This window comes from Pelophylax lessonae (assembly GCF_965119305.1).
Source record: "Pelophylax lessonae genome assembly, chromosome: 5".
Lineage (NCBI taxonomy): Eukaryota > Metazoa > Chordata > Amphibia > Anura > Ranidae > Pelophylax > Pelophylax lessonae.
This window is the reverse complement of record NC_138772.1, coordinates 254,707,738-254,734,697: the sequence shown is the minus strand read 5'-3', so window position 1 is coordinate 254,734,697 and position 26,960 is coordinate 254,707,738. Positions and strand designations below refer to the sequence as shown.

General features: G+C 48.8%; 1 protein-coding gene across 1 annotated transcript in view; it reads left to right on the top strand.

The window, feature by feature from the left end:
• Positions 1-26,960, top strand: part of ICE1 (interactor of little elongation complex ELL subunit 1) — a 478,826-nt gene that overhangs the window by 52,889 nt on the left and 398,977 nt on the right. Inside the window, exon 3 of the mRNA XM_082258761.1 lies at positions 5,347-5,405. Within this exon, the coding sequence (XP_082114887.1) occupies positions 5,347-5,405 (59 nt within the window). The remainder of the gene's footprint in view (positions 1-5,346; positions 5,406-26,960) is intronic.

The following is a 26,960-nucleotide window of genomic DNA, read 5'->3' as shown; positions in this document are numbered from 1 at the left end:
CCACCCACTCTAGCACCCTTCAGGCATTTCTCCACAGGTTATGGAGTTGCAAAAGGAGTACCCTAAATCAGTTAGTTCTCTTCTATCTGGAAATTATCTGCATCTGTCTTGGTGGGAGCAACCTTTATTCTTTTACCGCTGGTAATCCGAAAGATCATTCAGGAACAGGCGAATGTGAATCTGATCGCTCCTTGGTGGCCCATCAGGAGTTGGTTCTCAGCCTTGAAAGCGCTGTCGGCAGCCCCTCACTGGACACTTCTAGATCGAAGAGATCTACTCCTGCAGGGCCGATTTACCATCCAGACCCTCAGATTTACAGTTTGACAGCCTGGATGCTGAACAGCGCACCCTGCAGCCGAGCGGCTGTTCGAACAGGGTAATTGACACTTTTGCTTACTGGGTAGCCATAAGTAAGTCACTAGGAAGATTTATGGGAAGATTTGGAAGACTTTAAGGCCCAGGCAGAGGAAGAGGGGTAGTGATTCCTTTCCTGTTCGTTTCATTCTAGATTTTCTCCAAAGGGACGTGGACAGGGTTTTGTGGATCGGTACCCTGAAGGTGCAGGTTGCCGCCCTGTCAAAAATTCATTTTAAGCCCTCTGCGGGCAATTAGTACTTACACTTTGCAAGCTTTCACCAGCATAGTAGTGCATTTAAAAACGAGCATTTATCAAAAGCATCAAATGCACTTAAACGTATGAAGTTTAAAACCAGCGAGACACAAATCGTAACAAGCACAACTGCGGTCGGCACCAGCCTGCTCATGCAGAATGACATCACAGGAGTGGCTCCACCCACTCTAGCACCCTTCAGGCATTTCTCCACAGGTTATGGAGTTGCAAAAGGAGTACCCTAAATCAGTTAGTTCTCTTCTATCTGGAAATTATCTGCATCTGTCTTGGTGGGAGCAACCTTTATTCTTTTACCGCTGGTAATCCGAAAGATCATTCAGGAACAGGCGAATGTGAATCTGATCGCTCCTTGGTGGCCCATCAGGAGTTGGTTCTCAGCCTTGAAAGCGCTGTCGGCAGCCCCTCACTGGACACTTCTAGATCGAAGAGATCTACTCCTGCAGGGCCGATTTACCATCCAGACCCTCAGATTTACAGTTTGACAGCCTGGATGCTGAACAGCGCACCCTGCAGCCGAGCGGCTGTTCGAACAGGGTAATTGACACTTTTGCTTACTGGGTAGCCATAAGTAAGTCACTAGGAAGATTTATGGGAAGATTTGGAAGACTTTAAGGCCCAGGCAGAGGAAGAGGGGTAGTGATTCCTTTCCTGTTCGTTTCATTCTAGATTTTCTCCAAAGGGACGTGGACAGGGTTTTGTGGATCGGTACCCTGAAGGTGCAGGTTGCCGCCCTGTCAGTTTTATTAGTTATGAGAATCGCTGAGAACTCTTTGATCAAGCGATTACTCTTGGCAAGAGCCAGGTTTTCTCTGAGGTTAACCAAACAGGTGGCTTCTTGGGACTTACCCTTAGTTACCGCTCCTACCAGGGAACCCTTTGAGCCCCTAGGGGAATCTATTTTAAAATGGTTTAAACTTATGATCACCTTGCTCTTAGCTGTCACTTCAGGTAGAGGGATCTCTGCAAGGATCCTTTTTTGAAAGTCTTGGAAGACAGGGTCATTATTAAGCCAGATCCTCTATACCTGCCTAAGGTTTCTACTTCCTTTCACAGGTCACAGGAGGTGATGTTACCTTGTATTTGTAGCTCTCCTAGGAATTAGGAAGGAAGGTTTAGCTTCCTTCCTGTGGATGTGAATTAGGAAGGAAGGTTTAGCTTCCTTCCTGTGGATTTTGCAAAAGCATTCAATACAGTATCTCATAAACTCCAAATCTACAAACTGAGGTCTTTAGGCAAGAACCATAGAGTTTTTTGGATGGAATAGAAAACTTTATAGGGGCGTGCCCAAAGGGTGGTGATAAATAACGTGTACTCAGTCTGGAGTGGTAAGTGGGGTACCTTAAGGCTCTGTCTTGGGACCAATTCTGTTTAATGATCTATAGGTCCATATAAATAACTCGCTCTCAGTTTTTGCGGACGACATAAAAATAAGCAGGGCAATAACTTTACATCAGGATATAGAAATTTTACACGAAGACCTTAATAAAATAATGGGGTCGGCAGCTACATGGAAAATAAGTTTTAATGTTGAAAAATGTAAAGTGATACACTTGGGGGACTAAAAATATAAATACAAATTACTCACTCGGGGTAGAAGCTCTGGGGGAATCAAGGATGGAGAAAGATATGGGGATCCTGGAAGAAGACAGACTGAACAATAGCAGGCAATGTAAAGCTGCAGCAAGCAAAGCTAGCAGACTATTCGCTTGCATAAGAAAGGGAATTGACTCCAGAGATAAAATGATAATCCTGCCACTTTATAAAACTGGTTCGGCCACATCTAGAGTATTCCGTCCAGTTCTGGTCATCAGTCCACAGGAAGGATGTACTGGAACTGGATAGTGTCCAGAGAAAGAGAACTAATTTAATAAGCAGACTGGAGGACCTCAATTACGAGGAATCACTACAAGCACTAAATCTATTCTTCCTGGAGAAGAAATGCTTGAGAGGAGGTATGCTAGCTGTATACAATACCCCAATGGTAAACCCAACGTAGGAAGAAAACTTTTCAGGCTCAGGGAGTATAAGAGGACACTGGGCCACACAATGAGATTGGAGGGGAAGCGGTTTATCATTAAGCTGCGTAGGGGGTTTTTCACTGTCAGGGCGACAAGGATGTGGAACTCTCTTCCACAATTGGTGTTGTCAGCGGGGAGTATTGATTTCTTTTAAAAGACTCTTTGACGTGCATCTTAAAGAACACAACATACAGGGATTTGGGAAATGTTTATTGACTTTAACACAAGTACACCTACACAGGTTGAACTGCATGGACTATTGTCTTTATTTAACCTTACCTACTATGAAACTATAGGTTCCATCACTAGATGGATTACAGACCCGATTCTTTGGGCTTACAGATTTTCCAATCAGGCCCCTCCTACAAAGATCAGAGCTTACTCCTCTAGGCCCTTAGCTGTTTCATGGGCAGAATGGGCAGGAGAATCCCATGATTCTATGGCTATCCAAAGCAGCTGTTTGGTCATCTTCGCGTGCCTTCTTCAATCACTATGGAGTTCAGATGCTCTCCAGCCAAGACCACTCCTTTGGAAGGAAAGTGTGATGGACTACAGACACCCCGACTTGGTATCTCTGCCAAGAAGCCGCTTCCCAAGCTTTGGAACACGAGGCCAGCAAATATAGCTAAAGTTACTTCAAAGAACTAGGCAACACCAGTTTTTGGAGCAAACCAGAAGAACTGCTTTATTAGAAACACACTGAATTTGTACAGAAAACCATCAGATAAGATATACTCCCATTATCACAGACAATGGCCACCTCAGACAGTAGAGCTATTCCTGTTTTCATAAACAATGGCCACCTCAGACAGTCCGGCTCCCCCATAGGAATACATTTTACATAGTAAGGCAAAAGTCAATAAGTGACAAGCCCCTTCTGGATAATTTGAAAACGCATTAAAACACAGAGTACCCCGAGTGACCCCCACTTTCCGTGACAGAAAGTTCTACAGGCTGTGGTCCTTCCCTAAGGTATTGAATCTTGCTTCTCCTCTCCAAGTAAGCTGTCCTGGAAGATGAAGGGGGAAAACCCCCGTTAGAATTACTGGTAATGGTATTTCCATGAATCTTCCAGGACAGCGTCCAGATTCCCACCCTTTATTATGTCCTTTATTTAGTTTGGTAGGCGTCATTTTAACGTCCTAGATGTTTTTTTGTGTTTTGGCACGGCTTCTTCACTCGTGTACATGAGTGGAGGTTTTTTTCCTCTATCTTCAATACAACAGAGGTGCAATGGAAGGGAGTTTTTTTTTTAAAGTCTTTCGGATTTGTGATTCCTGTAGAGGGCGGAGCCATTCATCTCTCCAAGTAAGCTGTCCTGGAGGATTCATGGAAATACCATTACTGGTAAGTCTAATGGGGGCTTTTGTTTTTGGTTTAGGTATGCTTTAACTTTGATCTATCTTAAAAGTTAATTCTGATGCTTTAGTCCTTAGTCTGTAACAAAGAAGTTTCTGTAACTCCCCAGTGTCTTTGGGGATTCTATGGATATGGAAATTCCTTGCTTTGTCTCCTGATCTCAGAGTGTTTCCACTTTATGGAGAAGAGTAGACCGTTCAGTGACTGTAAAAGTGAGATCTCTGAAGTCCTCTTTATACGTTTTCTACATTCCTGTTAAAAATATAATGCACAAAACAAGAGTGGCTGAAGATGGAGACCCTGTTTCCCTCTCCCCTGCAGCACTGCAATGTATTGAACACATCTTAATGTTCACAAACGGATAGATAGACATGTAAAAACGTGGCTGATGTCTTCCTGTCTGCATGGGATGTGTAGAGAGAATCCAGGGATCGCTGAACATTATAATGTGTGGTTCCTGTGCCGACCCCCTCCCCTCCTGATAACTTCCTGTGCTTGAAGCCGATACAGGCATTGAATATGAGTGATTGTGGGGGGAACAAAGCCCAGGAAGTAACAGAGGAGGTGGTAGAGGGAGGCCACAGACTGCTGCTGAACAGGCAGCCCAGAACACAGACAGGAGAGCTGCTGGAGGTGAAGACAGTGTACAACTTCTCAAACTGCCTCCACTTTCTGGTTTAATGTGTTTACAGGTTGCTATAGAAATGGAGACACGTGGAAAGCGTGCACGTTCTGGCTTGCTGCTAGGGTGTGTGCCGGTTTGCGATGAGTGGCCACATGTCAAAGAGAAGGCGGGCCTGAAAGAGTGGGTGGATTGCTGGAGTTGTATCCTCCCACTCTTAAATTTCAAACAGAAGGAGGACAGTTACTGTCCATTTCCTGACACTTCACAAGTGTCTGTACTGGACAAACTAAAGGACTGAGAAAAGAAAGAAAAGGCATGAAAGCATGAGGGTAATATGCACTATTTATTTTGCCTTTCTCATACCCCTCTTTTAAGTATAGAGGCTTTTTGAATACAGTGTTACAGCTCTCGTCAGTACTGGTGATTTTATGCACCCCATGATTTTTTATTTTTTTCCCAAAATCAACTCTTTGAATAACATCTATATATATGAGATCAATATCTCCTTGCTTTATTTTGTCAGAGCCGGACAAATACAGGGGCCAAGTTGTCAATTTTGCAAAATCTGGATCAGGTACCAAGCTATATAGGTTTTTGTAGGCACAGTAATATGTTTTGGCTAAAACTGTGTACTAGTTCTAGAATTTTGCAATAATTTGTCTTCTCCTATTTGGAACTGATTACTGATCAGCATACTGTTTTTTTTATTTCAGAATTTGAATGAATATGTTGCAGCATTAATAACTCTCAAGCAAAAGATTATTGATTCAGAGTAAGTGAAAATCTGCTACTTTGAAAAATGTATCCCTTAGTTGTAAAGCACAAGACACAGGATATTTTATTTTCAACCATGAGTTCTATGCATTTACCTTCAGGTGATTGGACAATGAAAAAAAAGAACATTCCCTATATGTCTGCCCACTCTAAACTAGTCTCCGTTTTTTGCGGATGTCCTTAGGTGATGGAGCTCTTGTCTCTCTTGAAATGCCTATTTCTTTGCTGTGGAGATTTTTTCTTTTAGATATTGCTCCTTTAAGGATCCTGGCTGTACCATAGCTACTGCAGTTCTTTTTGCGGCTTCCTGATTGACTGCCTCCACAGATGATCCTTGGAGGGACCATACCGCGACTCTGTTTGGATTAAGATGCCTATAATGTCGCTTCAGGCACTGTATCCTACATGCACCTTGGCACATGGTGCATTGTTTTGAGATAGCTGTAGGTTGCTGTCCAGGTCCAGTGCTATGGTTTGTAAAAAATTGTGCTTTTGGGAACAGGCAGCTGGCAAAGAAGCAGTTAATACACAAACCTCCATAATAAATGTAAATAAATGTGCAGCACCAAAACTATTGTATAAACTATATATAGTGATCATATACAAAGAATGGATTGCCTTGGACCTCAAATCATTTATGGATTTTGTCAATCTGCTTCAAGTTCAAGATATAATCAGTCTGTTGGGTAGTGGCATCCTTGCATCAGGAGGACTTTCTGCCATTCATAGATATCAAGGATGCATGCTTTCATTTACCTATTAACTAGAGTCACAAGTGGTTCTTGTGCCTTGCAATAGTGCAAGAGCACTATCAATTTGCAGCCATGGCCCCTCAGGTGTTTACCAGAACATTAGCGACCGTGCTGGCTGCCTTGAGGTCAAGAGGAATAACAGTTGCAGGGTATCTACTAGAGCTGCACGATTAATCATTAAAAAAAAAAAAAAAAGCAATTCAATTCCACCTCCCTCACAATCTTAATTTGGCATTTCCATGATTCATGTAACAAGTGCAGATCTGTTCCCTTCTCAAAACTGTCAAAAAAAAGCAGCCGACAGTGTTCATTTAAGGAGATGTACAGCCAAAGCTTGTTTGGCTGTACATCTTCTATAGATCACAAGAGTGCATTTGTTCTGCACTCCTGTGACCCGTTTCTAGCAGAGAGCGGTCTGAAGTTCGCTCTCTGCTGACGTCACAGATGTCTGTCCAGGTACTGCGTCATCACGACCACAAAGTCAGAATCCGCCAGGTGCCTAGACCTACACCCAGCTTGGCCTCTCAGTGAGCCACTGAGAGCCTGAGCCGGCCGCTCCCCTCCCCTCCACAGCCCAGCAAGGAGGGGGCAGAGGAGAGAGCTGCTGACTGACATTTAGCCAAATGATCGGCGGTGTTCCATTGCTTTGTTCTCAGTGTAGAGGCGTCGGGGGACAGATGCAGCATTGGTCCGATGCTGCATCCACCTAGGTAAGTATAACTGGGGAAAAAAAGAGAAACCCATACTTCTCTTTTAACAACATACACTGAAAGACAGATAAAAATAAACATATCTTCTGTTCTTTTAGGGATCAAAGGAATGAACTTAGGTCTGCAAATGAGGTCAGTTTAACCACTTATAGACTAAGCCTTCTTCTGACACTTGTCCCTTACAAGTTAAAATCAGTATTTTTTGCTAGAAAAATTACTTGGAACCCTCAAACCATTATATACAAATTTTTTAACCAGAGACCCTGAGAGAATAAAATGGCGGTTGTTGCAATATTTTATGTCACACTGTATTTGCGCAACGGTCTTTCAAACACAATTTTTGGGGAAAAAATACACTTCAATAAATGTTAAAAAAAAGTAAACAGTAAAGTTAGCCCAATTTTTTTGTATAATGTGAAAGATAATGTTATGCTGAGAATCGTGAGAGAATCGTGATTTTTATTCGAAGCAAAAAAAATTGTGATTCACGTTTTATTCAGAATCATGCAGCTCTAGTTTCTACAGAGTGTCATTCGGAACTGTCCATCACTGCTCAGATGCTGGAGGAGTTTGGGTGAATATTAAATCCTGGGAGGTCCTCGCTGATTCTGTCCCGTCCCTTGGAATACCTTAAGTTTGATGTTGAATACTAACTAGGCCATGTTGTTTCCTCGGTAATAAAAAAACTCTGCAAACTACAAATTCAGATTTGCCTGCTGCCTCCTTGCAGGCGATCACCACTGCCTGCAAGTTTTGGGTCTCGTGGTGGCAGCTTTCAAAACATTTTTGTATGCGCAACTCCACAGCAGAATTTTGCAGCTTGAGATCTACTTGCAGTAGAACAAGTCTCTGCTGTCTCTTGATAGGGAGAGATCAAGGTAAGTCGCCTGACCAAGTCCTCTTTAAAGTGGTTGTAAATGTTAAAGGTAATTACCCTAATGCATTCACTGCATTAAAATAGAAAACCTTTTAAGTGCAGCCCCCCCCCCCCTGCAGTCCCCCTAAAACACACTCGATTCAGCACTCTGCACGTCTGCAAGAGCTCCTCTCCTCTATTGTCTGCCTTGCAGGCTTGGCTGAAAGCAGTGGGAGCCTTTGGCTCCTGTTGCAGCCAGTCAAAAGCTGAGAGTGGAGGTCAGGGCTTACCTGGGCTTTGTGTCTGAATACAGTAGATCCAAACAGCCAGGTTCAGGAGTGAGCCGGCACGACTGCCCCATAAGAAGCAGCTTCCTATGGGGAGGCAGATGCCTGCTTGTGCAGCTAGGAAGAAGTACTGAATCTATGGTCCCTTTAGAAGTATTGGAGCCCAGAGGAATCCCTGTTTTCCATTAATGTGCAGAAACTGCGAGCGCCTAAATGGGCTTTGCTTCACTGGAGGGACATCTTGTTTGGAGCTGCAGTCAAACAGTGCCACGGCGATCGTGTATATAAACCAAGGATGAGAACCAAGTATGTAGCAGCAGTGCTGTTAGTATTTTACATCCTAAATTGAACAAAGAGGTACATGCTGGTAGAAAACTGGAAAGCAGAATCTCAATCTAAAAGATCCGAGTCAGGGAGAGTGGGCTATTAACCCTGTATGTTGCCAAGCATCAAAAACCACCATTTCTGGTTACATCACATTCTATTAGGACAGTAGGTGCATCCTCCGCTTTCCCTTTTAGGCATCAATTTCTCAATTTTGTAAGGCGCCCAGCTGGTCATCAGTTCATATCATGGTCTGTATTGTTTTTTTTGTAAGACAGTCTATTTCTATGTTCTATTTTAACCACTTCATAATGGCACTGCTTTAGGATATCCCAGAAGGTGATGAGCTTAAGGTTTGTCCTCCAATAGATGAAAGTGAATATGGTATTTTTTGTTTTGTTTTTTGTACTATGATGATTAAAATCACATTCTCTGCATTTAGTGGAGGACACAGCACCCAACCCCCCCCCCCCCCCCCCCGCTTTGCTGCTGCCCTTGTGTGTAGTTGTTTCACGGTGTAAGGGGTTTTGACCACCAGGAGCCACTCCCTCAGCTGACTTTTGTTTTTTAGTTGTACTTAGCATTCTACTTCTGCAGGAGGCATTATACCCAGTAGCGGATCATTTAAAGCAGAAGCTATGTCCTCCAATGAATGCAGAGAAAAGGATTTACAGCAAGTACAACAAAATCCTGTTTCTCTTACGTTCATTGACGGACACAGCTGCTTTTTCTTTATCCATGAACAAGCAGTGTTTTATAGCCCCACTTACAGGAGTAGGACCCTAGGCAAAAAAATACCCATCTCCTATGGGCAGACCTCTGTGGACCTAAAACCTCATCTCTGCTATAGGGCGTCAGTCATTTTGCCTAGAGCTTTCAGGAGTATGAACATGACTTTTTGCTGGGACTTGTGGTTCCATGACTTTTCTTTTTCCTTTTTATTTTTCTCTGGAATTTTACTTTCCTGCGGAGATCTTCTATCAACAGTCTGGCTGGGCGAGGGGCTGGATAATCTAGATCCAGTGGTCACCCCAGTCTGACCTGCGAGTGCCCACAGCTCCGCGTTTGTTCAGCTGAGACAATGCCCCACGGAGTGGGGCGGCCAGCAAGTTAAACGTCTCACGAGGACACACATGACCAGGCGCCTATAGTCTGTGTCACGGTGCTACCCCTATCCGCCAGCCCCCACACTTCGGTGGAGAGGTGGATCCGTCATAGGAGCCTTACCTGCACGTTCCAATCACCAATCGCCAGCCACAGTGGAGGTCACAGGCTCCTGTATGTTTGCTGGAGAGGCTCTGGCTTTAGCCCATCTTGGTTTGCTCCCTGTGTCTGCCCCCTCCTTTCCTCCCTACCGGTACGGGATCGGTGTCTCTGTCCTGCAGCTGGGGGGGGTACACTGCTGCTGTTGTGGCCCTACCTGGGCTCAAGAGGCGCAGGTTGTGGCCGCCATGTGGCTTAGGTTGGCGGCAGCCATGTTTCTGTAGACCAGTGGCCATTTTCCTTTACATCAGGAAGGCACGATGGGCGGCCTAGTGACCATTTTGGTGGAGACTGGATCCTGTTCAGGCCATTGGGGCTAGCTGGGGGGTCTTTGGCTCGTAGCCTACAGCGACGATCTCCCTCATGCTCTCCTGACGTGAGGGCAGTGATAGGATGCAGCCCTTTGTGGGACAGACGGCAGTGATGAATGGGCGACCTTGGCAGCTCCTGGTGGTAGTGGTTCCTCCCTGGGGCTCTCTCTCCTCCGTCTGCTAGGCTAGCCTTGGGGTGGTTTTATTCTGGGCTATTGATCTGATTGCGGCCCCTTTGGCGGCTGTGCCCACCTGGTGGTGCGAGTCTCAAGAGCAGGCGTCCCCTCCAGCCCCCCTGAAGTTGACGGGTCTTTCGGTTCCCTTAGGCGCCGCTGCCAGCCGCCCTGGAGCCATTCGTCTCCCATGTGGAGGTGGTGGCGCAAGATGAACAAGAAGCGCCATCCTCCTGGGACTGTTCTGAGACTGACTCGGATCCAGCTGCCTCGGACTCCGCAATCACTGTGGACCCCGCTGACACATCCCCTGATTCCTCAGATGAAGAAGATGGGTTTCCTGCCTCTGTAGAAGCACAGAAAAAGGCTCTGGTAGCAGAACGTATTCCTACTGTGCTTGAGAGGCTAAAACTTGAGGACCCTGCAGGGGCATCTGAGGTGGTGCTGGTCCCTTTTGGCACACACAAGCCGCCTCAAGCTGCTAAGGTTTTTCCTTTCCCCGCATATTTTGACAAATTTGTCTACAGCAGAAATGTCCATTTGTACTTCTCAGTGCATTACCCCTTTGTGGAGGCCTTGCTGAAGAAGTGAACCTCTCCGCCGGTTGTGGATCCTCCCATCTTCAGACTTAACAAGGCCACGGTGATTCTGGTGGAGGATTCCCCCCCCCCCCTTCTTTACAGGTCCTGTGAACCGCAGAGCGGAGGCAGTGGCACGTTTTAAGTTCACCATCGCTGGATCGGTGCTTAGGCCAGTATTGGCTATGGCTTTGGTGCCCCAGACACTGATCGAATGAGCCAATGTTCTAAGCCAAGCGTTAACTTCAAGTTGGATGCCACAGGCATTTGTGGAACTGGCAGACCATTTGGTCAATGGATTAAAGTTTGTTTGTGACACATCCCTTAATGCGGCTTCTCTCCAAACTGTTGATCAGAGGACTTGACTTCCAAAAAAGCCCTGGCAGACCTCCCCTTTCAAGGCAACCTTCTCTTTGGCGTTACTTCAGATGACGTTATTAGGAACCTTTTGGGTGGCAAGAGTACCTTCCTCCTTAAGCCAAGAAGGGGAAGGAACCACGTCCGAAGTCTGGGCCTGCCTTGGTGGCACATACGCGCTTTTTTTTTTTTTATTCCCCTGGCTCCTCAGCCAAGGGTTCCAAACCCTCCAAGGCTCTTGTGGGTGGCGCCAAGTGCCACTGGCTCCAAAAGTCTTCTAAGCCCACAGAGAAGTTTTCCTCAGCATGAAGGTTTGCCCCCTCCCACTCCCAGGGTGGGGGGCTGACTTTGCAGTTTTGCATGCCTGTGAACCTCCCTCATTCACAAGTGGGTCCGAAAATGTTTTCTCTCCGGTTACAAGATAGTTTCATTCCTTTCCTCTGGACAGATTTTTTTCCCTCCAATCTGCGCCTTTTGCCAGGGTATGGGGCTGTAAACACAAAAGAAAGGAGGCGCAAGCACCTAGTGCATTACCCTTGGACCCCTCTAAAAATGTATTTTGAATGCTAAAAACATTTATGTGTCTAAGGGTAATATACTAGGTGCTTGTGCCTCCTTTCTTTTGGGTTTTCAGCCTTTGGAGTTTCACCATCTGAGGAGAGCAGCACGCTTATAATTCCCAGTGGAGTGAGAGCTTTGGGGCTGTGCATGACCTGCTCCTCCGTGGAGTGCTCGTCCAGGTCCCCAACTGGGAGGGGTTTCGGTGTTTTTACTCCAATCTGTTCACAGGGGTTCGCCCGATCCTGGACCTTAAGGCCCCCGAATGCCTTGGTGCGGGCCCACAATGGAATCAATTTGCTTGGTGGTAGCCTCCCTCCACCAAGGGGAGATTTTGACCTTCATAGACATCAAGGGCAGCAACCTGCACATTCCCATTTGCGTGGGCATCAGCGAATTCCTACACTTTGCTTACAGGGGGGGGGGGGGGCGCATTTTCAGTTTATAGCTCTGCCCTTTGGTCCTGCTTCTGCACTTTGGGTGTTTACCAAAGTCTTTGGCTCTGGTCCTGGCCTTGGTGAGACAAAGGGGGATTGCTGTGATTGGCTACCTGGACGTCTTGCTCATGCGTCTGGATCTTCTGGATCTCTGATCTTCATTTGTATAAAGATATTGTCCTTCCTTCTCTTTTTTCTCGACTGTCACTTCCTAAGGGGGTGGCTCCAAACTCCCTGGACATGGTTTGCGGGTTTGCGGGATGGATTTGCATGTACTTTTCTGTGATGGCTGCTTTTTCAAGGTCCCAAAAAGCAGGGAAGGATTGGCGGCCTCTTCTGCCACTTTTTCTTGTTGGATCCGACAGATGATGGTGCATGTGTATGTGTCACGTACCTGGTGGAGACCAAGCTGTAGAGGGGGCTTCTCTTGCACCTCCTGTCCAACACCCCTGATAGAGATGACAGGCGGTGTAGGACACAGAGTGGCACGAGGGCCGGTGTAGCGGGTGATGTCTTGGCAGAAGACTGATGGCTGTGGATCACCGGATGAACACCTGGAACTGGAACCCGGTGATGCTGGATGAGAAGGCAGGAGCGACGTCGGAACACTAGCCAAGGAGTTGTCAACAGCCGGACAGCACGGGTACAGGAACGTGAGACAAAAGCGGAGTCAGGATACAGGCCGAAGTCGGTACACAGTCTGGCAGCAAGGTACAAAGGCATAAGGCAAGGCAGGGTCAAACACAAGCTGAGGTCACAGGTAGGCAGGCAGGAATCCAAGGAGAGTCAAGGGCGAGCCGGGTCAGTATAACGGGAAATCCACAAGCAGGTCAGGGCACAGGTAAACAGGAACACAAGCTGAAAGACCACTCAGCAATGTGCTCCTGTCATCGCCTGGTATAAATAGGCCGTTTGGCGCCAATTGCGTGCGCACGTTGCGTACGCACGTTCGCGCGTCCGCGCATTGGCGCATGCGCATTCGCACATTGCTTCCCGTGTGCCTGGGCACGCGCACTGAGCGTCTCTTACATTGCCCCCCCCCCAATGGGCGGCCTCCGGATGCCCATCTGCAACATCTTCTCAGGATGAAGCTGAAAAAAGGTTTGAATTAGATCCGTAGCATGGAGGTTGGCTTCTGGTTCCCAAGAATTTTCTTCCGGGCCATAGCCCTTCCATTTAATTAGGTACTGGACAGTACCTCCTCTTTTCCTACAGTCTAATATTGCTTCAACCTCGTATTCTTCGTTGCCATCAATAGTTTCAGGCGGAGGTGGATCCGACTCTCGGTCAGGAAATGGATTGGGTCTGGTAGGCTTCAGTAGGGATACATGGAAAACAGGGTGAATTCTGTATGTTTCCGGGAGTGAAAGTTCATAGGCAGCAGGATTGATTTGTCTCTTAATAGAGAATGGACCGATATATCTAGGCCCCAGTTTCTTAGACGGACATGACAGTTTTAGATTGATAGAGGATAACCAAACCTTGTCTCCCGGTCTGAGGTTTAGATCTCCCCTTCTCTTCCTATCAAAAATTTTTTTGTTGTCTTGCTGTGCTTTGACAATGGCATCTTGCAATAATTTGTTGTTGGTTTGCAAAAATGTAGCTTTTTCCTGGACTGCGGGAACCAAGGAATCAGGTATTACGTCAGGCATAAAGGCTGGGAAGTACCCATAGTTTGCAAAAAACGGGGCTTGACCCGTGGCTGAATGCACTGCGTTATTATATGCAAACTCTGCTAGGGGTAAAAGTGATGCCCAGTCGTCTTGTGAGAAAGATGAAAAACACCGGAGGTACTGCTCCAGGGTCTGGTTTGTACGCTCCGTTTGCCCGTTTGTTTGCGGGTGATAAGCTGAGGAAAAGTACGTGTCAATTTTTAATGTTTTGCAAAGGCCTCTCCAGAATCTCGAAGTAAATTGCACCCCTCGGTCTGAAGTGATATTACTAGGAACCCCGTGGAGCCGAACCACTTCCTTGATGAAGGTTTGGGCAGTTTCCATTGCTGAGGGAGTTCCCAACATAGGGATAAAGTGGGCCATCTTTGTTAGTCTGTCGACCACCACAAAGATGGTCGTGAATCCTTCAGAAGGAGGGAGCTCAACGATAAAGTCCATGTTTATCATTTCCCAAGGCCTCTTGGGAATGGGCAAGGGTCTTAGTAAACCCCAGGCTTTGGCCTTGTCATTCTTGTTCCGGATGCAGATTGTACAGGTGCTAACATAATAACGGCAGTCGGACCTCAGACCAGGCCACCAAAAGGACCGTTGTACCAGGTCAACCGTGTTAGATATCCCAAAGTGCTCTGCCAAGGGGTGATCATGGCACAGGCCGAGGACCTTGGCACGTAGACCTGGAGGTACAAACACTTTTTGGTTATAGAAAAACAGACCTTCTTGTTCCTGAAGGCACATACCTGATGGTAAAACATCCCTTGTGGACGCCTGCTTCAGCTGCGTTAACAGATCCGCTTGCAAAAGTAGAAAACTTTGGGATGGCAGGATTGTGTCTACTGGGTGACACTCTTCGTCCTCTGGGTACATGCGGGAAAGTGCATCAGGTTTGCCATTCTTGGAGCCTGGCCTGTAGGTGATATGGAAGGTAAAACGAGAAAAGAACAGTGCCCACCTGGCTTGACGTGGTTTCAGTCTCTTAGCTGTTCGGAGGTACTCCAGATTTTTGTGGTCGGTAAAGATCAGGATAGGGTGAGATGCTCCTTCTAATAGGTAGCGCCATTCCTCCAAGGCCGCCTTGATGGCCAGTAATTCCCGGTCTCCAACATCGTAGTTCCTTTCTGCTGGGCTGAGTTTCCTGGAAAAGAAGGCAACAGGATGAAGAAGAGATCTCGTACCTGAACGCTGTGACAGGATGGCACCTATGGCATTTTCTGAAGCATCCACCTCGAGAACATAGGGCAGAGCGGGATTTGGGTGTCGTAAAATAGGTGCAGAAGTGAATCGGATCTTCAACTGATCAAACGCAGCTTGCGCTGCTGGTGTCCACTGGAAACGAGTGCCTTGCCTTGTTAGCTGGGTGACTGGAAGGATAATGGCGGAGAAGTTCTTGATGAACTTGCGGTAAAAATTGGCGAAGCCAATGAACCTTTGTGTGCTCTTCCTGTCTGTGGGAGTGGGCCATTCGAGGATTGATTTGACCTTTTGGGGGTCCATGGAGATCCCAGAAGTGGAGATGACGAGTCCCAAGAATTGGATTGATTCCTTTTCGAACTCGCATTTTTCAGCCTTTGCGTATAATCCATGGTCTCTTAGGCGGCCAAGAACCTTCTTGACATGTTCACGGTGTAATTGAATGGAGTCTGAAAAGATAAGAATGTCATCAAGATAGACATTCATAAACAAATCAAGGAAGTCTCTGAAAATATTGTTTACAAAATGCTGAAAAGTGGCTGGAGCATTGCATAAACCAAAGGGCATGACGAGGTACTCAAAGTGGCCAAATCTTGTGCGAAAGGCGGTTTTCCACTCGTCGCCGTCACGGATCCGCACTAGGTTGTATGCTCCTCGTAGATCAAGTTTTGTGAATACCGTGGCTGCCCTGAAGCGTTGGAAAAGTTCAGGAACTAAGGGCAGGGGGTATGTGTTCTTGACAGTAACCTTGTTCAACTCCCGATAATCCACACAGGGGCGTAGAGAATGGTCTTTCTTTTCAACGAAGAAAATACCAGCCCCCGCGGGGGACGTAGAGGGTCGGATGAAGCCTTTTTTCAGGTTATCGTCAATGTAAAGGCGTAATGCCTCGAGTTCCAGTTCAGAGAGGGGGAAGATACGCCCAAATGGAATCTCAGCACCTGGTAAAAGTTCAATTGGGCAGTCATACGGCCGGTGAGGTGGTAGGATGTCTGCTTTCTGTTTATCAAAGACTTCCAAGAACTCATGGTAAGCCACGGGCACAAGTTGGGATGCAGAGGGATCAGGTTGCAGGCCCAAAAGTGATGCAGGTCTCCCAGGACTGGGCTGGAAACAGTTTTGTTGACAGTAGGTGGATGGAAATGCCACTTCTCCTGACTTCCAGTTTATCTGAGGATTGTGTGCTTGTAGCCATGGAATACCGAGAATGATAGGGAACAGGGGAGAAGGGATAATGTCCAAACATAAGTATTCTCGGTGGCCTTTATTAGAGATAGCCAGTAATGGACAGGTTTCCTGGGTTATAGGCCCGGACTTGAGATGGGATCTGTCAGCTAAATGGATAGATAGCTGGCGAGTCTTTGCTTGCAGAGGGATTTGATGACGCTGAGCAAAGTCACTGTCCATGAAGCAGCTGCAAGCGCCGGAGTCAATAATGACTGGGACTTGGATGGTTTTTCCGAGAATCTGTAGTGAGAGAGGTAGAGTAATGTGAGTGGACAGGTCCCTCCTATAACTGTTTGCAAGGTAAGAAGGGAAGGCAAACTGAGACTTACTAGGCCGCACCGGGCAGGTCTGAAGGTAATGTCCGGCTTCCCCACAATAGAGGCATAAGTTGTTCCGGCGTCTTCGCAATCTCTCCTCAGTGGTTAGTGGAGAGCGTAAAAGTCCGAGTTGCATGGGCTCTACACTGGAGGTTGTGGGGAAAGAGACAGGTGGATGAAAAGCCGGAGGTGACGGCACTTGAGGCAACATCCAGGTAGGTCTGGAACTTCCAGCTCTTTCCACTCTCCGTTCCCTGAGCCTGCGGTCAAGCTGGATCGTAAGACTAATAAGGTCATCAAGAGAATCAGGCGTACCCACTCTGGCAAGTTCATCCTTAAGGCCCTCTGATAGGCCGAGACGGAATTGATGCCGTAAGGCTACATCATTCCAGCCTGTATCGGAAGCCCATCTGCGGAATTCAGCAACATAGTCCTCAGCAGGGCGGCGGCCTTGCTGTAATGCATGTAGGGTTGCTTCGGCTGTAACAGATCGCTGGGGGTCGTCATAAAGCTGCGCCATCGCTTCGAAAAATGATGAGACGGTGTTCAGGGCTATACTATTTTGTTCCAGCAGACGGTGGGCCCAGGATTGCGGCTCTCCGAGCAGTAGAGAGATTACGAACCCCACCTTGGTGGATTCAAGTGAGAAAGTCCGTGGCTGCAGGGCAAAGTATAGCTCACAAGAATTCCTGAAAGCCCGGAATTTGTGTCGGTCACCCGAAAATCGTTCTGGAGCAGGTACCCGAGGTTCTGGTGGTGGCAAAACCACTGCAGGTGTAGATAGAGCCCGTTCGGGCACAGAGGACCCAGGTGCCGGGGCTGCCGGGATAGAAGCCATGCATTGGATGCGACCCTCTAATTGGAAGTAGCCCTCTTGCAAGGATTTGACTGCTTGGGTAAGCGAGGCAAGTTGCTGGCATAATGTCTCTAGAGGTGAAGCCCCTCTCTCGGTCTCCGACATCTGGCTGAGTGGTACTGTCACGTACCTGGTGGAGACCAAGCTGTAGAGGGGGCTTCTCTTGCACCTCCTGTCCAACACCCCTGATAGAGATGACAGGCGGTGTAGGACACAGAGTGGCACGAGGGCCGGTGTAGCGGGTGATGTCTTGGCAGAAGACTGATGGCTGTGGATCACCGGATGAACACCTGGAACTGGAACCCGGTGATGCTGGATGAGAAGGCAGGAGCGACGTCGGAACACTAGCCAAGGAGTTGTCAACAGCCGGACAGCACGGGTACAGGAACGTGAGACAAAAGCGGAGTCAGGATACAGGCCGAAGTCGGTACACAGTCTGGCAGCAAGGTACAAAGGCATAAGGCAAGGCAGGGTCAAACACAAGCTGAGGTCACAGGTAGGCAGGCAGGAATCCAAGGAGAGTCAAAGGCGAGCCGGGTCAGTATAATGGGAAATCCACAAGCAGGTCAGGGCACAGGTAAACAGGAACACAAGCTGAAAGACCACTCAGCAATGTGCTCCTGTCATCGCCTGGTATAAATAGGCCGTTTGGCGCCAATTGCGTGCGCACGTTGCGTCCGCGCATTGGCGCATGCGCATTCGCACATTGCTTCCCGTGTGCCTGGGCACGCGCACTGAGCGTCTCTTACAGTATGCCATTCAGGGGCAGGAACCTCCCTTATCTTTTACAGTGCACTTCAGGACTGTTAGCGCCTCCTGGGCATTCCAACATTAGGCTTCTGTTCCTCAAGTATGCCAAGCGGCGACATGATAGTCTGTGCACATGTTTACAAAAAGTTTTTATAGAGTTGATGTGTTGGCATCTTCTGATGCTGGTTTTAACCGCAAGGTTTTGTGGGTTGCGGTTTAGGGGTGATTTGGAGTGTTGGCATGTTGTTCTGGGTTTCTTCTCCATTGATTGGTTTGCCCATCCCTCATTGGGGCACTGCTTGGGGACATCCCTGCTTGTTCATGGATAAAGAAGAAGCAGCTGTGTCCATCAATGAGCGTAAGAGAAAATAGGATTTTTTTGTATTACCATTAAAATTCCCTTTCTCTAAATTCATTGACTGACCCAGCACCCACCCCTCTTTTGAATTTCTCTTTTGACCTTGCTTGTGACTGACTGAAGGCCTATAGCAGAGAGGGGGTTTTATGCGCACAGAGGACTGCCCATAGGAGGTGCAGAATCTTTTTTGGCTAGAATTTTGGGGCCATTTGTTCGTACCTGATCCCTTCATGGAAACAGCAGGGCCTTCCGAATCTCCACTGTCTGACGATGCCTTTTCGGCAGTTTGGGAAACATTTAGGCCCAGGTGAAGGTGGTAGGTGAGCTGAGATGTTTCTCCGCCTACCCCTGCCTCATCTGATGTCTCGGAGTCTGAATCTGGCTGAGCCGCCGCAGGCGTGGGACCTCCCTGCCAGGTCTGTTACCTCGCACCCTGTCTCCTCGGATGATGAGGATGACATTTCTACCTCCCCTGCCGCTACAGGTGCTGGTGGATGCACTGGCTGTTTTTTCGGTGCGTGACAGCCTGCAATTTGGGGGTCGCAGCTGCGCCTGGGGCGCAGGGGGAATCTGGCACTCATATGCCATCTGGAGCTGCTCTTTTTGCTGGCTGCTCATGTAGGAGGGGACCATCTGAGCCGTTTCCCTGGGGTGTCTAAGCGGCCGTTGGACGTTTCCCCTTTTGGGGAGTCTCTGGTATAGAGGACTGTTCCGCCTTTTGTGGATGTACAGTCTCTAGCTGAATGGGACTACCCTTGTTCCAGTGGAGGAATCCCCGTCCTTTCTGGACTTGGGGGATAGGATGGCGTGGGCTGTGATCTGTACTCCCTGGTGTAGTCTGCACTGGGAACAGTGTTTGTTTGCCCTTGCCACGCAGACTCTGCCTGATGGGCGGAGTTCCACCCCTGTGACGTGGTGTGGGGCATGTCCCTCTTGCCCTGGGGGAGCTGTTGGTCCAGCTGGCGCAGGGGCTGCAATTGCGGGGCGTATCGGTCCGGGTTCCTGGATGATCTGCTTCTCCGTGTGGAGTCTTCTATGGTGCTGACAAACTAATTTGGAAGTCACCACGAGAACTCTGGTAGAGTTCAGGAGGGGTTTGAACCTTCAGAAGTCATCCATGGTCCCTTCCATGAGACTGGACTATCTGGGCCTGACTTTGGACTCGCCCTCAGTCAGGATGTTTTCTCCCTCCGGGGAAAAAACTCTTTGAACTTCAGACTGCGGTTCATGTCCCGCACATGGTCGTCCCTTTGGACCTGTATGCGAGTCTTGGATGTGTCAATTCTTGTTCCAGTTCTTCCACTGTTCCCTTTTCAGGTGTGGAAACCTTGGCGGGCGGATTGCCTCATTCGGCAGGCCTTGGGTGCAGGGGAATGGTCCCTTCATCCGGAGGTGTTTCTCCAGTTGTACCTTCGTTGGACGTGGACCTGTTGGCGTCACATCTACTGGACGGTGCTGCGGTTTGTGGCCCACTCCCGGGACCCTCTGGTGGGTGCAATGGTGGCACCATGGATTCTGTCATGGGCAAGAACATTCGCTAGGTTCAACTTGAACGATGCCGTGGAGTTTAGCATGGTCACCTGCGCACAGCTGCCGCCGGCATGGTCGTGTGTGCGTGCTCACGGATGGGCCAAGGTCAGTATCAACTGTGGTTTGCCTTTCCTCCTCCAAAGTTGGTGCCAAGAATTTTTCACAGGATCAAGGCGGAAGGGATTATAGTCTTTCTCGTGGCTCCGGACGGGCCTCGCCGAGTTTGGTATGCTGGCCTGGTCAGGCTGGCCGCAGACGCTCCTTGGAGAATTCTTCTCAGGGAGGAGTTATTGTCTCCAGGGCCCATCTCCCGTCTGAGTTTGCGGTCGCTGACTTTGCCAACTTGGCTGTAGAATGCCAGGTGCTTAAGGACGGGGGTTTGGCTGCTTCAGTGAATCCCACCCTGCTTGAAGCGTGGGAAGCGGCTTCTAGGGTGATTTTTGTTCATCATACGAGACAGTCGTATATTGCGTGGGCTCCCCCTCGCTCTTACTCGGTGGCCCGGATCTTGGCTTCCTTCAATGGGGAGTTAATCACAAGTTGGCCTTGAGTACTGTCAAGGGGCAGGTTTCGGTTTTGGCAAATTTCTTCCAAAGGCCGTTGGTTGCCTGTGCCCTGGTGCGTGACTTCTTCCAGGGGGTGCGACACTTGTTGCCTCCGGGGCGACCTCTGTCACCCACTGGGGACCTTGATTTGGTGCAGTCAGTTCTTTTAGACCCTCTGTTTGCGAGTATTCAAGGGTATCCACTGCCTACCTTATTACAGAAGGTGGCCTTCTTGGTTGTTGTCACTCTGCGTGCAGGTGTCGGCGCTGGCGACATTGTCCTGTCATTCTCCCTATATGTTGATCATGAGGCCAAGTGGTATTTCGCCCGGATCCGTCCTTCCCTCCAAAGGTGGTTTCTGGTGTTCACCTGCACGGGGACATTGTATTCCCATCTTGTATCCTGAGCCCTCACATCCTAAGGATTGTGCATTGCTTACTCTTTTTAGAGTGCGGGCACTCAAGGTGTACTTGGCGACTACTGAGTCTTTGTGAGTCAGGCTCGCTCTCTGTACTTACGGATGGCCCGTGAACGGGACTGCCTGTGTCTGCTGCATCTATTCTCGGATGGATCGGACAGACATTGGTGCAGGTTTATTCAATTAAGGGTCAGGTCCTATCATCTGTGCTCCAGGTTGCAAGACGGCTACCTGGTAGTCTGTTCACACCTTTACCACGTTTTATAAGGTGGATGTGTTGGCATCTGCAGATGCCTCTTTTTGGCTGCAAGGTTTTTTGCTGGCTGCTGTTTGGAGGGCTTTTGGCCTTCCTTGAGGGTGTTTACTGTGTGTTTTCAGGTGGGCCTAATCTTTTGTTCTGATGAGTCCTATGTTGTCTGGTCGGCTATGTTTGGCCTTGGGGACTGCGTCCCTCAATGAACGATAGAGAAAACTGGATTTTTGACTTACCATAAATTCCTTTTCTTTTAAGTTCATTGACGGACGCAGTACCCGCCCCTCTATTTTGAGTTGGGTTGGTGTTACTTTTCTGACACTGCTTTAATACAAAACTGGCATCCTATGCAGGAAGAGAGAGGGTGTACCCTCCGGCACTGCCCATAGACGTAGCCAGAACTTTTTTCTGCCTAGTGTCCTACTCCTGTAGGGGGCAGTATTACCCTACTGATATGAATCAGAGAGAACTGCGTCCGTCAATGAACTTAAGAGAAAAGGATTTTACGGTAAGTCAAAAATCCATTTTTTTTCATCTTTTATTATTTTCTGTTCCTGTGAGAACTACAATCAATTCAGTTCCTGTGAAAACTACAATTCAGTTTGTGTGAGAACTACAATCAACTGCCAGACTGGGTGACGGACTGGATATTATAGATCCTTAAGGTCTACCTAGTCTGGCCAGCGAGCGAAACGCCACACGATGGTCACGGCCTGAGTCGCAGCATACCTCTAGCCGCAACACCCCCCATTCCAAGATGGAGAGGTCGTTTGCATGGAGTGGTGCCCACCCAGTTCCATGATATGGAAAGCAGTGCCCCCCCCTCTCCCTTTGTGGTCCCTCAGGGTGGATGTGGGCTCCTCCTTGGGATAGTCGGACCCCGGGTTCCCTTCCATTCCCCTAGCCCCTCGAACAGTCATGGTGGTCCTTTGGCCCCAACCTACCCCCACGTCCCCCCCCTCCCTGGGTGAGGTAGGAGCTGGCTTTGCCACTTGCTCCAGTAAGGGGGGTGAATGAGGTTGTTGCTTACCGGGCTGTCCGGATCGCACATGGGGGCCTTTGAGCAAGTTCCTCGCCCCCTGGGGGTTAGTGACTGGGGCAGGGAGGTCCTGTGGGCTTCCTGCGGTGGTTATAGGCTGGGGGGGAGCGGATGTCTCATCATCCGCAGGTCTGCGCCTCACGTGGCTGGATCAGGCCAAAAATGTAGTCCGCGGGTTTGTGGCCTATTCGCGGCTCTCCGAGTACCTGACCAAGCTGTCTGACGGCCTGACTGAGCTAAATGGATGGTACTGCCGACGGATGTGCGCCTCACATGGCCGGATCGGACCGAAAATTGAGGCTGCAGCTTTGCCGGCCTACAGCGCAACTGACCGAGCTGTCCAAGGTGTTGATCAAACTAACAGAGCTGCCGACGAACTTGAGATCGGATCGGGCCCAAAAATTTAGGCCGGGCTTTGCGGCCTACTCGCAGCTGGCCAAACTGTTGACCAGGCTGTTGGAGCTGCTGACCGGGGTGATAGAGCAGCGCCCTCCCCCCTGCCTGCTGCCCCCCCTTGATCTGCGGGGGTGCCGTGGGGGCTGCATTTTTTGTGAGAAGTGAAGCAGCCATTATTGTGTGGGGGTACTCTGCCTGCCCGTCTGCGTCACGGCCGGCCCCTCCTTTTCCCCTTTTAGGGGGGCTATGGGCTATGTTCTTTTATGTCCTTTATGGTGGGGACCCTTAGGTCTAATAGGTGGTCCTATTGTGGACCTTTAGCTGGGGTCTCCTTGTGGGACTATGGTCGGTGACCTCCCCTGCTTATGTTCTCAGGATGAGCTTAGCATATAGCGACTCTACTGGGTCTGCGTCCACGCACTTCGATTGCTCTGCGGTGAGGATGATTCCTCTTTTAACTGCACATTCGCATGCAAGGGCGCTGGTGGATGCACTGATTGTATTGGTTTAGGAAGCTTTAAACATGGAGGATGCAGCTGCTACTGCGTCAGAGGCGCCAGTCTCCTCTGGGCCTGCAGATCCCCTAAAGCGGCAAAGGTATTCCCTTTTCCCTGTGACAAAATTGTCAGTGGATTTGTTCTAAACACAATAACGCGGTGTCTGAGCGTTTCGATAGACGGTATCCTTTGAAGAGTCTCTGTTGAGTACGTGGGCAGTCCTACCTGTGGTGGACTCTCAGGTTTCCAGGATGAATAATTCTGTCCTATTTTCGGTGGTGGAGTTTCCAGTTTAAAAGATCCTTTTGACGGTAGAGCCGAGACTTTGGTCCGTCACATGTCTTCTGTGGCTGCTTCGGGCCTTCGGCCGGTGTTCACCAGTGCACGGTGTCCCTGACTTTCCTGAGTGGGCAAGCTTTTGCGCCAGTATCTGGAGGGGGGAACAGATACCACCTGCTTTTGCGGAGCTGGTGGACTAGTTGGTCCAGGGGTTGCAGTTAGTCTGTGATGCCTCTCTGGATGCAGCTCCCTTAATCTCTGAGCTGTCTGTGACAGCAATGATCCTACGGCACACGATATGGCTAAAATGCTGGTCTGCGGACCAGACTTTCCAGATGGCCTTATGTGATCTTCCCTTGGTGGGGAATCGTCTGTTCGGAGCCTTCCTGGATGATATCATTAAAGGTCTTTCATAGGGAAGAGTGCTCTTCTTCCACAGGCTTCCAGGGGCAAAGAGCCTCCTCACAATTGTGGGCCTTTATTTCCTCTTGGCTCATAAGCGGCCTTTTCGTTCCTCAGGATCTCAAGTCAAGGGATGTAAGTCTGTCAGGACTTCCTCCGGAGGTTCCATGAGGACCTTTTCTAGTATGCAGAGAGGGAGTCCTTCCAGACCTGCAGACAAACGCCCCTTTGGGGCGCTCCCACTCGCATCTGGGTTGGGGGAGGACATCTTCGCCTTTTTCCAGACCCATGGATCTTCCTGATTTAAGACAAGTGGGTCCACGAGCTGTTTCGTTCCGGCTACAAGATTGGGTTTCGGTCCTCTCTTCCAGAGAGGTTTTCTTCCAACCTGCCTTTTTCTCATACCGCATGCGAGGTCTTTTTGTGGCAAGCCTTGCTACTACAAAGGGTTATTGTTCCAGTCTACAAATCAGAATGTTTGTTTCATGTTTGCAGGTCCCAGGGGCCTACGGCCACACCACCTTGAATGCGCACAATCTCGTCTGATCTCAGAAGCTAAACAGGTTCGGGCCTGGTTAGTACTGGTTGGGAGACCGCCTGGTAATACCAGGTGCTGTAGACTTTAAAAAAAAGCGAGGTATGTCAAATTTTGGACCTCCAAGCTTTGAAGCGCCTTGTGCAGGTACAGATGTTTCAAATGGAGTCTATTCGTGCGATAGTGGCACCCCTACATCAGGGGGATCTTCTGGCCTTTATCGCTATTAAGGATGCTTACCTTCATATTCCGAGATATGTCGGGCTTTGTTTCCTCCACTTGCCGTGGGCGAGGAGCTTTATCAAGAGGTCTCACCTCAACCCCTCGGGTTTTTCATTTACATTAGTGCTGGCCTCGGTGTTGGCATTGTTGCGCCAGCAGGGGATTGCGATACTGGAGTAACTGGATGATCATCTGCGAGCATAGTCTCTGACTGCTCTGAAGGACAACTGGGTTATTACTGTGGGAACTCTGCAATAGTTAGGTTGGAAATTGAATTTCCAGGTATTGGCTCTGGTGCCGTCCACCTAGTTGGACTATCTAGAACTCCTCCCATGGGACGAGTTCTAAACTCTGTCCACACGAGATGCCTGCTAGGGAGATTCTTGTCATTTGTTGGGTAAGAATCCACAGTGTCTAGACATTCTGATCCTGTTAAGCCGGGGTATGAGAGGGTCCCTGACATGGTGGCTTCGCTCTCCGGTGCTTCGACAGGTAAATATTCCTTCCCCTGTACGGGACGATGGCCACCACGGATGCCAGCCTGTCCGAGTGGGGTGGCATTTTTTGGCATGGTTTGTGCTCAGGGGATCTGGACTCTGGAAGAATCCAGACTACCGATCGATATACTGGTCACTTCTTCCGGAGGTGTTTCATCAGTTGTGTCTCTGGAGGGGTACTCCCGAGGTGGTCCGGTTGGCCTCTACTTTCAACAGGAAGGTGCTTGGGTTTGTGGCACGGTCTTGGGATCCTTTGGCCGACGCCACAGATGCACTGGTGGCTCTTTTGGGACCAGTATCATCTGATATGTTTTTCCTCTGCTAGAACTTCTGTAAAGACTTCTACGTAGACTTGAGGCAGAAGGGATTACAGCCATTCTGGTGGCTCCAGACTGGCCTAGCCGGTTTTGGTACGCAGATCTGCTACGGTTGGTCGCCGATGCTCCTTGGAGTCTTCCTTTTAGAAGAGATCTGTTTTCTCAAGGGCCAATCTTCCATTTTGCCTTACGGTCGCTGGTTTTTAGGGCTTGGCTGTCGGAAGCCAGTGTTGAAGGCTAGAGGGTGGTCAGAATCGGTAATTCCCACGCTGCTGTAAGCCAGTAAATCTACTTCAAGGTAGTTTTACCATCGCGTTTGAGAACGTACTTTGTGGATGTTAATCTCTTGGGGTTCACCCTTGCTCCTTTTCGGTGACTCTGATTTTGGCCTTCCCCCAACAAGGTGTCGAGCAGCGTTTGGCCTCGGATACCACCGAGGGCCAGGTTCGGCCTTGGAGGTTTCTTTCATCGTCCTTTTAGATATGTTTTTCTGTGGTTCGCACCTTTGTTCGAGGGGTTCGCCACTTGGCTTCCCCAGTGTGTTTCCATTGCCCTCGTGGGATCTTATCTTTGTGTTGTTGGTTCTTCACTAACCGCTGTTGGAAAATATTCAAGTGATTCCTCTGCTTACATGTCCCAGAAGGTGGTCTTCTTTGTGGCTTTTTCCTTTTGCACGTAGGGTGTCAGAGCTGGCAGCTTGTCTTGTCGTTCACTTTACTTGGTGGTTCACGGAGATTAATTAGTACCCCGGCCTTGCCAGTCGTTCTTTCCAGAAGTCATCTCTGCTTTTAATTTAAATAAGGCATGTGTTACCTTCCTTTTGTCCTAGTCTAAGCACCCTAAAGAGCTTGACTTACAGTCTTTAGATGTGGCTCGGGCAATCAGGGTGTACCTGGCGACGACTGAGTCATTCCAAAAATCAGATTCCCTATTTGTCCTTCTGATGGATTCTGTTAGGGGCTGGCCATGTCTGCTGCGACCATTTCCAGATGGATAGGCAGAAGGTGGTGCATGCCTATTCCATTAAGGGTCAGGATCCTCCTTCCCTGTTATGGCGCATTTTATATGGGTCCTTAGTGCCTCTTGGGATTTTCGTCATAAGGCGGCCACCTGGTCATCCGCGCACATTTTCACAAACTTTTTATAAGGTGGATGTGTTCGCATCTGCCTATGCCTCTTTTTGGCTGCACGGGTTTGCAGGCCGCTGTTGGAGAGGATTAGTCCTCCATGAGGGTGTACTTTTTTGTCAGGTGAGCTCCAGTTGTTCCTGGTTGAGATCCTGGGTTACCTGGTTGGCTATGTTTAGCCCTGTTGGGAATTCTTTCTTGCTGTGTTGGTTTGCCACCCCTCATGCGGATGCTCCTTTGGGACGTCTCATTCGACTAATGAAGATATGTCACTGTGTCCGTCAATGAACGAAAGAGAAAACTGGATTTTTGTCTTACCGTAAAATCCTTTTCTCTAATATTTATTGAAGGACACAGCACCAACCCCTCTGTGGAGTTTGGTTATGTATTCTTCGGACACTGCTTGTTACTAAACTGAATCCTAGAGCAGGAAGTGGGATTATACCACCTGGGACTGCCCCATGGGTGTAGTTAAAGTTCTGTTAACTTTGTTAACCCTTTTCCGCCTAGTGTCCTACTCC